Source organism: Thermobia domestica, chromosome 2, assembly GCF_964235325.1.
Source record: "Thermobia domestica chromosome 2, izTheDome1.hap1.1, whole genome shotgun sequence".
NCBI lineage: Eukaryota > Metazoa > Arthropoda > Insecta > Zygentoma > Lepismatidae > Thermobia > Thermobia domestica.
The window spans coordinates 330,400,127-330,414,602 of record NC_137455.1 but is presented as its reverse complement, the minus strand read 5'-3'; the positions used below and the strand labels follow the sequence as shown (position 1 = coordinate 330,414,602).

At 35.5% G+C, this 14,476-nt stretch overlaps 1 protein-coding gene across 2 annotated transcripts in view; it reads right to left on the bottom strand.

The window, feature by feature from the left end:
- Vps13 (vacuolar protein sorting 13C) overlaps positions 1 to 14,476 on the bottom strand; it is a 426,449-nt gene that overhangs the window by 239,015 nt on the left and 172,958 nt on the right. For both annotated transcript variants that reach the window (XM_081749100.1, XM_081749101.1), the window contains exon 25: positions 3,256 to 3,398. In XM_081749100.1, coding sequence (XP_081605226.1) covers positions 3,256 to 3,398 — 143 coding nt within the window. The remainder of the gene's footprint in view (positions 1 to 3,255; positions 3,399 to 14,476) is intronic.

The window sequence follows — 14,476 nt, the reverse complement described above, 5'->3', positions numbered from 1 at the left end:
TATTTGATGGTATGTTAGTTTTAGCTTGAGTTGAGTTCAGTTCAGTTTAACGTCCCGTTCAGCAGCAAGGCTATGTAAGACGTGGACCTACTGATTAAAAGCGTTGGTCCGGAGACAGCAATGCGAGCGAAAGAGAGACTCAGTGGACTAAATGGTTCGGAGAACAGCGTTCTGGGCAATATACGCTAAAGATAGATTCTAATTGTACCACTAGTCCCAAAACATTTCAAGAATATAAATATTAAGAGTTGTATGAGCACTAACTTAAATATACTGAAATGAAAACAAATTAAATATATTTTCATGCCTTAAAATTCAAATTTATATTATCACGTTATATTGTGTAATTATAAGATTTTTAAAGGTTACCTAAACTTGTTTTTTTTAAAAATATTTTAATTCACATCATTTGAGAATCACTACACAATACACTCAAAACTAGCATATGAATTTGACATAATAAAATACTTCCTGTAATAGGCCCTAAAATTACATCTTGTATATTACTCGCGGCTGTCTGAAATTGAAACCAGAGAGTTGGTACGAGACAGACAAAAGACTCTGGCAGTTAAAGATTATAGAGAAGTAATAAACTACACCAGTAATGCTAAAATTAATAATAATTGTATTTTGTTTAGTTTAGATGTTAAAGCCATGTTCCCTAGTCTAAAGAGCAGTGCTATACTTGATACGATTAAGAGAGTTATGGGGGGAGAATGTGTTAAAGGCTGGAAATGGAAGAAAGTTAGGAAAGTCCTCAACTTAATATGGGAGTTTGGTTTCTCTAAAGTTGGGAATGACATATATAAGATTAAGGATGGTTTAAGTATAGGATCTAAGATAAGTCCGGTACTGTCTGATATTATTATGAATGTGTGGGAGAAGGATGTGATAGAAAAGGAGAAAGAAAAGACTCTATTTTTATGTAGATACGTTGATGATTGTTTTGGGATATGGGAAGGATCAAAAGAAGAGTTGATAGAGTTTCTTGGTAATATTGAAGATAAGGAGAAGGGAAGAGAATTAGAACTAGAGACAGAGCAGGGAGGTGTATTATGTTATCTTGACATTGTAATAAGTAAGGAAGGGAAGAGCATTAAGACTCAATGGTATCAAAAAGAATGTAATGCTGGTATTTATTGTAATAAGAAAAGTAATGTAGATAGAAGCACAAAAGTTAATTTCATAAAAAAATATGTTAGAAAGAATTACCAAAATTTGTAACAAAAATGTAGAAGAGAATGTGGAAATCTTTAAAGAACAGCTGTATGAGAATGGTTATAGTAAAAGGGATATCGTTAAAGCATCTGTGGTCTCTTGAAAGGTAAAAGTGAGGAGAACAATTATTGGGTATGGAAAGACATTGTAGGGCTAGAAGAAGATACCGAGATTAAAAAAAAAAAAAAAAAAAAAAAAATGTTAAGAAAGCAAGGGGTCAAGGTGTATAGAAAAGGTAGCAGAACGTTGTTGGACATGGTCAAAAGCAAAGGGAGGAAAAAAGAAAAAAAATCAGAAAGGTGTCATTTATTGTATAAATTGTATGGATTGTGATATGAAATATATTTGGGAGACGGGGAAATTATTGAAAGAAAGAATTAAACAACATAAAAGTGATGTGAAATATGGCAGAGAAACTAACGCAATCTTTAAACATGTAAAAGAAAAGGGACATGATGTGAACTGGAAAGAAGTTATTGTGCTGGAACGGAAAAAAAGGTTGTGGCCGAGAAAGTGGAAACAGGCCTGGTGGATAGAAAAGGAAGGGGATGTAAACTTAATGAATTGGACCAAAGGTATCGGCATTAATAAAGAATGGAGAAATATTACTGATAAATACAGAAAAATGTATGTGAATTAATGTATTCAATGCTTGCTTGCTCCTTGTTGTTCCTCTTTGGTAGAATTTCCCATTGCTCAGTTCAGATAGATTTCCACAGGTTCTGATTGGCTATTTGAACGGGCCAATGAGAGAGCAGATAGGGAGATGAATTGTGTATATATACTTGAGTAGTTTTTTGTACCACTCAGTGTACGTCTGATGAGGATCTTGGCTAGAAGATCGAAACGTCACGTGTAAATGTGTTTTTATATTAAATAAAGGCAGTCTTGTTCAGCAGTGTGTTTATTTTTCTGATTTTATTTGCAAGACGTATGAATATGATTGTGTGTGAGCTATTGTAGTTGTTTGAAATCCAAAAGTTACAAAAATTCTGAAATTTTAATTTCTTTTCTTTCCTTTCTTTATTTTCTTTCATTTTTCACTAAAAGCGTACCGACCAAATGGTTACAATGTTTACCGCTCAGTAGCAAAGATACTGTATAGAAGTATAGGAATTCCATAATTTTGAACTGTTTAACGTAGGTGTCAGTGAAAGTTTAGCACGGTATGACTTAAAAGCTAGGTTACATCGTATAATTGCTGAAATGAAGAAAATTATCCCTAGAGTCCATTTAAATTTGCTCCTTAAAAGTGAAGAAACCATACGAAAGAGACTGTGAAAAAGTGATGGTAGATTTCCCGTTCTAAACTCATATTTTTATGGGTTTACTAATAAACGTTTAACGTAATTTCAGATGTGAACACTCCTTCAAACGTTTGAGATCAATACCATATTTACTAAGGAACAAGCTTTGAAAGGTAAGCCGCAAGTAAGAAAAGGTTGCCCGACTCTTTTTATTAACTTTTCGTTAAGATATCTTAAAGTCAGCGTGGGAACTTCCGCCCTGCTCTATTACCACGATATCCACAGACCTGCCTAGTAACCAGCGACTTCTACTTTAGCCAATCATCAACTAATAAGTTTGTTAAACTTCTACTCTCTCTCTTCTTTTCACTTCCCTTTTTTCTATTCCTCTTTAATGTATGACTTCTTTTATGAAGTATTTAGGATTTACATGTCTGGGCTCTCGGTATCTATGGCCATGTTAGCCCGTCACGTATGAGGGATGACGTCCCTCGGCGAGCACAACATCCGGGGAAAGGGAAGGAAGCGGCCTGGGGCCTATATGTTAGGTACCACCCTGCATTTGCCTGGTGAGAAAGAGGAAAAGCCAGGAAAATCCCACTCAGGATGGCTGGCATGAAAAAGCTTTTTACACTTTTTCGACCGAGTACCCCCACCGCGAATCGAATCCGCTTTATGAGCTATTACCTGATTACAGAAATCATATAGAATGGCGATTTTGTTTGGGCCTTTTCAAGTACTCAAATGCTCCAGCATGGAAAACACATAAAGAAGAAACTATATTACGTACCAACGTCGAGGCTCCAGTGAATAAGTCTATTATGAGATTGTCTAGGATAAAGGTAAATCTCATCTTGTTGTAAAACCTTCCTTCAGAGGCCTCAGCAAGGTCTTCTTCCTTTATTATAGCTTCAACTTCCACTCTGTGAAGACCTGTGGAAGAAAATCAAAGTAAAAAAGTGTCTAGAAAATATTAAAAATTAATACCCTAGTACGAAATCTTTCAGTTTAACATCCAACGAATATGCTTTATAGGGTAAGGAAGATGGATGATTAAGGCAAGTGAAGGATGAAAGAATTGGTGGAATGAGATTGTCGGAGGAAACGAAAGTACCCCCCAAAAAACACACGGACATGATGTTGTCTACCACGAACTTAATTGGCCGGGGATCGGACCAGGGACCCACGCACCAGAGCTAAGCAATCTACCACTGAGCCGCCATGTCCCTTAATATCCTTGTGAGAAAGATTGTATCAAACGAAAAAGTAATTTCTCTCAATCTCTTTCTTAAAAGCCGAAGCATTTTTAATATAGGTAACTACAGAGCTCTTAAAAGAGGATTTTTTTTTTTCTCAATAAGCACACGTTCTATCACTATTTTAAAATTGCCGTAAATTAAAACATTACAACTAAATATAACTACTACTTGCTTCATATAAACGTACAGAGTAATTTGTTCAATACAAAATTTTCCATCAGGCAGGAATAACTTTCAGCGGAGAGCTTTTTCCTGTTCCTACCAGTCGAAAAAAAAAAAAAAATGAGGTTGCACATTCAGTAATTGTTCTTTGTGCTAAAGGAGACGATCGTAAATGCAAATGAATCATAGTGAAACAACTGATAAAAAAAAGAAAGAAAAAAAGGATGAAATATGAATGTCTTGAGAAAATCTATCCATACAGTATTGTAAGATACGAATTCCATATCACAACACAACAAGGGGTTCAGACCCTGTCTCTAGTATATAGACACCTGAATTTAAGTAAGAGAATTAGGAATTTACGGAATTCACGATAGTAAATAATGCTGATTCAAACATGGTGTTCCTAGTCCATCTCGAACATGTTAAAAATGTGTTCTAAAACATAAGGTAATTCATCTAAACAGCGACAATAACCACCCGGAGTGGTCAATAAGTAGTTGACCGGGTAGGTAGCCGGTCGATCACCAGCCTTTCGCAGCCGCACTGTACGGCCACGCTCCAAGTCAGTTACTTACACAATATTTACGTTCGGTAGCGTCTCACAGTGAGGTATTTCGGTCGAATAGCTGGCTAAAATTTAAAATAAAAATAATTAATTGACAATAAATTAAACCCTGTTGCGTCTTAGGTCAATAATCCTGTTATCATGTGAGAGCCATCCGTTTTAACTCACACCAGAAGGAAAGGTATTATAGCAATGGTTATTCAGTTATTATGTACATTAAACAATTTTCTGCTCGGCGCTTGCCAAACCATGTCAGTTTGTGACTATTTAAAGCGCTTTATATGCTGTGGAGCTATGCAATTTTCAGTGAAATTTGAAGACCAAGATACCTACTACATTTTAAAATTAGAATAATATATTTAAAGTTAATATTTTTATATTTTCTATTAAAATAAATATGCCTAAATAGAACACAATTTGAAGTCAGAATTTCACAATCAATAGTCTTTTAGTCACAGTCTTAGTGTGTGTCAAAAAGAAATTACTGCCTCAAACTAAAGTATAAACCATTAACAATGTATTAGCTAAGAAATATATAACCTACTTACTTTACTTAAACTGTGCATATGTTGATAATAATAATAAATGTAAACTGGATATTTAAGATAGAGCCACCACTTGCAGCTGTTGGGAAATATGTTCCTATAAATGCTAAAAACAAAATTCTACTTAAAATAAAATTTAATATTTATTATACCTTCGCATCTGAAATCTGACTTATTGTAAACCTGTCAACTTATAATTCACAACATATGGTCCACGTTCACGAAACTTTATATAATTAAAGGTAGTGGTTATAAACTTGGAACCTTTTCACCTCCGTTTTCTTATTAATTGTTGATTATAAAATACTTGTGAAAACTAAAAAAAAATGTTAAGATTACCAATAGCTGCACAATTGGTGACTACTCCTCTTCGTATTGCATAGAATTTTGAATTTATTGTTGACTATAGGTCTATTGAATAACTTTGAGACTGTGTCATATTGCCTAAAGTTCTTTAATCTAGGCATCGGGGCTTAAAAATTGAGTTCTAAGGGCAAATCATGTAACAATTTGGAATCCTATATTTTTTGAATATATACCCATCACTGATCACAAAAATGCTGGATGCCAGAAAAAACACATCACGGGACGGGAGGGTAGGAGGAGGGGGAGAAAGCCGAAATTTTAGCCATTTTTATTATTCACTATATCTACGTAACCATTGTAGCTAGAGCATCCGATTGTTTTAAATTTTGTTTGTCTAATTATCTTCTACAATTTAATTTTTGGGCATTTTTGAGCTAAATAGAATGGTTTTCTTGTTATTTTCATTTTTACTCAGTATTAGTTGCGCGTGACGTCAGTTTTTTTTAGCCACAGATTCTTTACAAGTTCGAATTCGGAAAAATGTTTCCTCTAAAAGTTTTTCGTCCTTTTATGCTTTTTCAAAAAAATGTACACTTATATTAGTGTAGGACTAATAGTGTCTGAGTTATAAGCGACTTTATTCTGTCGTGTGCGAAACTGATCACAGCGCGTCCCAAGAGTTACCTTACCACAAACGGTAGATATTAGCAGCTGATGATGATTAATATATCTATCTATCTATCTATCTATCTATATATATATATATATATATATATATAGTGATAAGAAAGTGGGCGTACCCCACTTTAGTCTCAACAGTATAGTGTTATAGTTATGGTAGAATATCTGTACACAGTTACCTTGAAGTCTTAAGAGTCATAAACATCGGTATGATCACCATTCATGTCGTAACACAGCTGAATTCTGCGCCAAGTTCTCGCAGATTGCGATTCACATGCGCAATTACCTGAATCAGACGTTTCCTGGCCGCTGGATTGGAAGAGGTTGTGCATCTTCAACAGCTCCCTTTGCCTGGCCTTCAAGAAATCCCGATCTGACGACACCAGACAATGCTCTCTGGTGTTTCATAAGGCAACAAGAAACACTCGACATCACACAACGCAGGAATTACGAGCAGCTGTGGAACACGCCTTCACCCTCGTGACTCCGGAGTATCTCCGCAAAACATATGCGAGAACTTGGCGCAGAATTCAGCTGTGTTACGACATGTATGGTGATCATATCGTAGTTTATGACTCTTAAGACTTCAAGGTAACTGTGTACAGATATTCTACCATAACTATAACACTATACTGTTGAGACTAAAGTGGGGTACGCCCACTTTCTTATCACTATATATATATATATATATTAATCATCATCAGCTGCTAATATCTACCGTTTGTGGGAAGGTAACTCTTGGGACGCGCCGGAACTGTGTACAGACATTCTACCATAACTAACACTGTACTGTTGAAACTAAAGGAGGAGGGGTACGCCCACTTCCGGACCACCCTGTACACACTATGAGATAATTTGCAAATCTTTTTCTTTATACGTCTCTCTGATACCTTCTTAAACATGCAGCTTTCTATTCATTTTCTGAAACAAAATCTTGTTTTGACAAAGGCTATTTTTGCTACAAGTCCTTCGATTTAGGTACTACTATGGTACTGAACGAAATAGAGCAGATTTCAAAATTGCCTTCAAGAGAGAATCATGAACAATTTGCTATCCTTTATATATTATAGTAATATATATATATATATTATAGTAATATATATATATATATATATATATATATATATATATATATATATATATTACTACCTTTTCCTTTTAATACTTACTGTGACGGTAAGGAAAAAACATAAAATAAGATATGCCTAACACATTTTATAAATGATCAGTTTTTAAACTCTTAAATCTTATTTACAAAGAAGCACTTGGTTATTATTAAGATTGTGTAGAGTTTCTTTCTTAGATTACCTACGTCTACAAGTATATTGAGAACAACATTCAATAAGGAATAAATCCTATACAAATTGGTGCATACTGATTGAGAAATATTCTTTTCCACCATCACGAATATTGAACGCGGATGAGAATGGTATTGTGTGTTCATGTTAATTCCAAAGTGATATGTGAAAAATGGAAACGAGTTGACGTTGAGCAAACTGAACAAATTGACGTTGAGCGAAAGAGGTCGGAATATAACATTGAAGTTCTGCATGAGTGCTACTGGTCAGTTTGTACTGACCCTCTTCATATTTCCGCATCAGAGAACGAGAGACTGATGGTTAATGCTTCAGCCGAGGGTACTGCTGTAGCACAAAGTATTGACTGGATAACGAGTGATACATTCTTAATTTGGTTCCAGACTTTGTGAAATTCTGTCATCCTTCCCCTCAGAACCCAGTTCTGTAGTTGATGATGGACATGCCAACCATAAGGAACTGAATGTGATTCAGTATGCGAGGGATCATAGTATTTACTGCTCAGAACTCCATATACCAATCATAAGGCTCAACCCATTGACAGGTGTTTTATGAAACCGTTTAAAGACGCATACAATGAAGCTTGTACACTGTGGATGCGCAAGAGTGCTGGAGTAAAGATAACAGAGTACGATGTAGCGCAACTTGTTTCAGAGGCATACCGAAAGGTGTGTCCGCATGATCATTGATCTCAATGAATTTGTTTGCACCGGAATATATTCACTGAACTCTCAGGTATTCACAGACACCGACTATCTATCCGCAAACATGATTCGTGTTGCAACATGTTACACTAGGCCTACCTATGAAGATCCACACTTCGGCAGCGGTGGGCTACTTCTTGTTCGTCGTCTCCAGCGGATCCACGCTCTCTACATATGACCGAGAAATCAGAATCTTCTCGTCCATCAACTAGTAAAGAGCTCTGCATTAGTAAATCACCATTGTCGGAGAATCACAAGAGATGTTTAGCGTCACGAATCAGAAGAACTGGAGGGAGTGCGACACTAACATCTTTACCATATAAGACACAAATTGAATGAAAAGTGACTTTAGCACACGAACTACCAAAGGAAGGTCGCAAGTAGCTAATGAACCACCACACGGACAAAGAGAGAATATGACCAGATGAAAAGGAAAGCACCACTGAATGAAACGTTCAATGAAGACTCGGTGTAGTGTGAATCCTGCGATGGCTCATGAAACTGCATCCCTATCGAATCAACAGATACCTATTACACATGTGATCACTGTCGGATTCGTGTCTAGGTATTCTTATTGTTTCTTCTAAGTGTAGAATATGATGTTTAGAACCCATCAATATTCGAAATATATGAAATGTAACAATGTGTATTGTCATTTGTTTATTACATTATTTTTGATTATTACATTGAAATTGATACCACTTTCAATTTGAAATTTTGAAGTTGACACCCCGTGGAAATATTTCCGCTACGCCACTGGATATCAAAATATCACCACCATTTGATTCTTCGCATTTGATTTGGTCATTTACTTTTTTGTTTGATGTGTTTACGTGCACTGCGAGCCGAGAAAAATGCCTGGGACGGGTGGTCTTGATAGTAGCAATTCAACAACAAATAACACGCGTAGATGCCAAACCGTAGACTTTAGCGAAAATTGTTTCCTATAAAAGTTGTTTCTTTTTCAATAAACTTCCAAAGAAATTGAAATTGATACCACTTTCTATTTGAAATTTTAAGTTTACACCCCGTGGAAATATTTCCGCTACGCCACTGGATATCAAAATATCACCACCATTTGATTCTTCGCATTTGATTTGGTCATTTACTTTTTTGTTTGATGTGTTTACGTGCACTACGAGCCAGAAAAATGCCTGGGACGGGTGGTCTAATACACCCTGTATAATCATCAGCTACTAATATCTACCGTTTGTGGTAAGGTAACTCTTGGGCCGCGCCGTGATCAGTTTCGCACAGGACAGAATAAAGTCGCTTATAATTCAGGCACTATTAGTCCTACACTAATATAAGTGTACATTTTTTGAAAGACCATAAAAGGATGAAAAACTTTTAGAGGAAACTTTTTTCTGAATTCAATCTTGTAAAGAATCTGTGGCTAAAAAACTGACGTCACGCGCAACCAATACTGAGTAAAAATGAAAATAATAAGAAAACCATTATATTTAGCTCAAAAATGCCCAAAAATTAAATTGTAGAAGATAATTAGACAAACAAAATTTTAAAAAATCGGATGCTCTAGCTACAATAGTTACGTAGATATAGTGAATAATAAAAATGGCTAAAATTTCGGCTTTCTCCCCCTCCTCCTACCCTCCCGTCCCGTGATGTGTTTTTTCTGGCATCCAGCATTTTTGTGATCAGTGATGGGTATATATTCAAAAAATATCGGATGCCAAATTGTTACATGATTTGCCCTTAAACTCGAAAAGGATAGCACTTTTGTCAAGTTGATGCCTAGACTATATTCAGAATATTAATAACCTAACCCTTCGTGTCACCAATATACTTAGCCGTGTGGGAACGGGCTTTTCTTTCCTCTCCTTTTTCATTTTTCATAATTTAAAAGGGGAAGAAAGTGACGTCTCTTCTTGTGGGGCTTTGAATATTAGGGACACCTTACATATGTTTCGTTATTCACGTTACAATATCAATAGGGTCTTATTCTTTAAAGAAACCGAAGATGTAGCTGAAAAGTAAAGCGGCTTGGCCACCTAAAGAATTTGAAGAATGTAGTAATCGCAATAAGCGGCAAAAAACAAAATTCTTACGCGAGCAGATATCTCATACCAAATTGATATATGCTGTATAGATAGGTTTAAGGATTCCCAGAAAAAGCGATGCACCCATTAGTATTTAAAAAAATTGTCGGAATATCTTGGAAGAGAATCAAAAGTAAGTAGGTGTATTCACCAGTGCACCATTCAAATAAAGAGGTATTCAACCACTTACTCAAACTCAAGCTTTATCAATATTGTCATCGACCGTTGTACGTCTTCAGTCTCAAGATAACATGGAACAGTGAGCCAATGTAAACATGTTAATTAGCGCTCGCTCTCTCTCACTCTCTCTCTCTCTCTAGTATTTTAAAATATTCTTTCCAGGAAACACACAATGGTTATGACAGTTCTTTTAAGTACTTTCTTGTTTACCAATTGCTGGAACTTGATAAAGAAAACACTTACTGTAAAATAATAATAAGAAGAAGAAGAAGAAGAAAAAGAAGAAGAAGAAATCGAGAACAAAATGCAGTATGCTAGAACGTATAAACAATATTGACGCAGTATTGTAAAAATTAAAGATAAGAATCGAAGATAACAATCCGTGCTGAGTTTTTATTTAGAAATTTCTTCATTGTGGAAACAGTTATATTGTTAAAGGTTTGGATATCCACCTCAACAATCAAGCCATTTCAACAATGAAAAAAATTCTAAATAAAAAATCGGCACGGATTGTTGCCTTCGATAGGTTATGAAGTTCCTTCTTTAAAAATTAAGTCTCTAGGCTGAAATTTGTAAGAGAAATCGTGAATTTTCTTGAAAGATAAAAAATACATGAGGGAGATGCGAAGACTGTAGTGACATCTATCGGCAAAACTTGTTCCTTTAAACCAACCTTAATTTGTCAATGTCAGTAGTCTTTATAACAAAGGAAACAAGAAGTTTAAAAAATTTATTCTTTTAATAATAATTTATTCTGTTAATAAAAATGAGCTATCTGCAGGACAGAAGGAAGAAAGACGAATCGTTTCTTACTTCTGATAAAGATGATACAACTGTATGTGATACAATAAGGCATACAACTGTATGTAATAAATAATTATACTCTAGAATACATGTTTTTAGTATTGCTATAAGCTAGAACACAATTTTCTAATTATCCATTTTCACTGGAGAACAATTACACAATATATACTAAAGCTGAATTGGCTTAATTCCAACATTCAAAATATACAGTATTCTTTAAAAGGTATATATCCAAATAATAATAATAATAATAATAATAATAATAATAATATGATGATGATGATGATTATGATGATGATGATGATGATGATTATTATTATTATTATTATTATTATTATTATTATTATTATTATTATTATTATTATTATTATTATTATTATTATTATTATTATTATTATGGGGGGGCAACAGCCTAAACGTAAGGCAACAGCAATTCGAAAACTCATTTAACAAATGAAGGCCTAAAGGCGGGGAAGGTATCGCAAGCAACCATGCACCCACCTTTTGCTAATTTCTGGGAGGTTTGTGTCTGCTAAACTTGCCCACCTACTACAGCCTTCTTGAACTGAACCACCTGGGTCCAAACAATAACCCTGAGGAAAGAGATTCTCGACTAAACGAAAAGGTCCGTGATAGGACGCTAAGAATGTAGGAATCATCATATTCACAGCTCGTCGAATACCAAGATTACCCAGGCAAGCCAACAGGCCAGATCCAAGCTAACAGGCAAAAATGCTTGCATCCAAGAGTCGTCATTCATGGAGCAGTTCAAAATTAGGCCAGTTTTCAGGACAATATCATATTTTTGCAGCAATGAAATCTCATGGAAAGCCTCGTAAAAAAAAAAAAAAAAAAAATGTTAAGCGAGGGATTGATAAAAACGCCCGTAAAAGGTAAAAGGCTGAATGGGCTGAAATTGAGGAAAGTCGAGACAAGAACAATTCTAAATTAGATATTTTATTCAATAGCACGTTAGTAAGTGCTTCCGAGGTGAGAATAGCGCCTAGAAAACATGAACTCTGAATTGTTAGAGGACCTATGTCTGGAGCAGCCTCATTAAATCTTTTAAAGATTTCGTCGAATGTGGTTTCGTCTGAACCAAGACAACCAACCTCGCATTTTAGAAAAGTTAAGTCGTAAGCCAAGATCAGATGCCTTCTCATTTATTTGTATTAAGGATGAAAGAACCATCTTAGGTTCAACACCAATTGTTCCATCATCTAAGTACCAAATGTTTAGTTCGGTGTCCAGTGATTTAACTAAAGAATGAATAGTTATAGCAAAAAGGACTGCGCCATTTGTTAGGATAGTAAAATTACTTTTTGTATCTAAAAGGAGCAAAGTATCACTTCAAATCAACTAGAGTCAATGAATGAATGTCGATACTACTCTTTCCATAGCCAACCTTTATTAGGTTTATACTTCAACCACAAGTCGATAAACGTCCTGTATTTCACAAGTATTCTAATAACGTAAGCCACCTTGGCATTACATTAAACCTAAAACATAAATCGTCCCTCTAGGCTCATCTACCTAAATATAATTATCTTAAGCCACTTATGGCTCCTATCAAACACATAAACAACTACAGCCACTTATGGCTCTTAGTACACATACAAATAACTTCAGCCACTTATGGCTCAATTTGTGACATCAATTCAATTACACATATAAACAATCACCTACATACTCTTTTTCTTTTTTAAACCATCGTTCTAATCTTTATTACGTTCTTCTTTAATTTATACAATGTATCCAGAAACTTTTAACACTTTTGACCCCAACAACCTTGTTGTACACCTCTCTGCGAAGAAATAGTGTTTCCGTCGAAAAACAGATCACTGAGTTGAGCATAGCATTGATGAACAACGGATAACTGCTTTAGTAGCCTTAGTAGCACTGTGAGTAGAAGAGAAATAAATTCGAGTTGCGTGAACAGCTGCTTCGGTACCATCAGGAACGCAAACACCAAGCTGATGGGGGGATAAAAAGTTCTTAACCGGCTCACGTATTCTAAAGCATACAATTTTTGCCGATATTCTGCGCCAAACATTCCCAACCGCTATGGGTCGAATACCACCATCCTTTTTTCTCAGCGCTGTAAGTTTGGCACCGAAACACAACGGGCAAATTTCTATACGTACTTTTGCACAAATGATTAAATTAAATAAATCACACAAAGATTTTAGAAGTTTTCCCTTCAATTCCAGTATTTGACAAGAAAGAAGGTCTTTAAGGAGTGATGGACGAAGCCCATCTAGACCTCCCACGCTGCCTGACAGAGAGGAGTTAATTGCATTTTGAACCTCAATAGTCGGAACTCCTTGAAAAATATTTTGACCATCAGGAAGATTCGACCCAATGAAACCGCCAGGGTGGGCTGGATGTTTCTCCAACACAGAAGTGTCCGGGGCCACAACCATGTCATCAGAAATTAAAAGACTGACTGCTCCACGAATGTCACGATCGGCAAGTTTATTTTCTACAATCTTCAAACTGGAAAATTTCGGGTTTAATCGAGATTTCTTCATCTTTGTTGAAGGCAAGGTTAAGGCGTCATGACCAATATTGCACCAGAGGCGAACTCGTTGCTTCACTCAAGAAGTCAGATTCTTAATATTATCTGATTGTTTGGGAGCACCTAAAGCAACAAATGGGAACAGACATAGGTTGATCCCGTCTTTTGTATCATTTGGTGGGATTTTTATTTCATTTAACAGATCTGCGAGTGCATCAGCCACCGCTGATCGAGCACTTCGTGGAACACGTCTTAAAATATGTGTAGAGGACCTTACTGACATTAGTATCTTGCTCTGATTACAAATCGGCAAAACTTGTGTGTTGTTACTTCTGTTAGCGTCGGTTCCCAAGTTACAATATTATTTATGTCCAACAGTATTTTATGTAACATTTAACATGTCAGCACATTGCTTAAATCGAGAAGGAAATCTTTAAAAGATTGACTATTGTAGATTCACAACTTTGTAAATATGTGTCTTAAAACGTTATGTTGGAAAATTGTACAATTATCGTTTATTTTCTGGCAACGTTTTGAAAACTATAAAACTACGCTATAAAATTTAATAAACTCAAGTAAAATCCTGCTCCATATGGAAAATTGTGGTCACTTCATGTTCCATCTTGTAACATATAATCCATGGATTTTATGGATTTTATGTCAATGGTTATTAAATATTTATAGAAAGGTGTCTCTAGGAATAATTTATATTATTATATTATTTTGTACCGAAATAGCTTTTTCGTTCTTGCCTATTCTTTTGTTTTTGTTGGTTGTGCCCTCTGGTGGGACGTACTAGCACGACGGATGAGCTCTCTCTATAGGTGGCCATAGTTGTGCTGGAACGTCCGAGGGAGGAAGTATAATGGTTGTGTTTCGCTACTATTATCATAATTTGTGATCGAGTT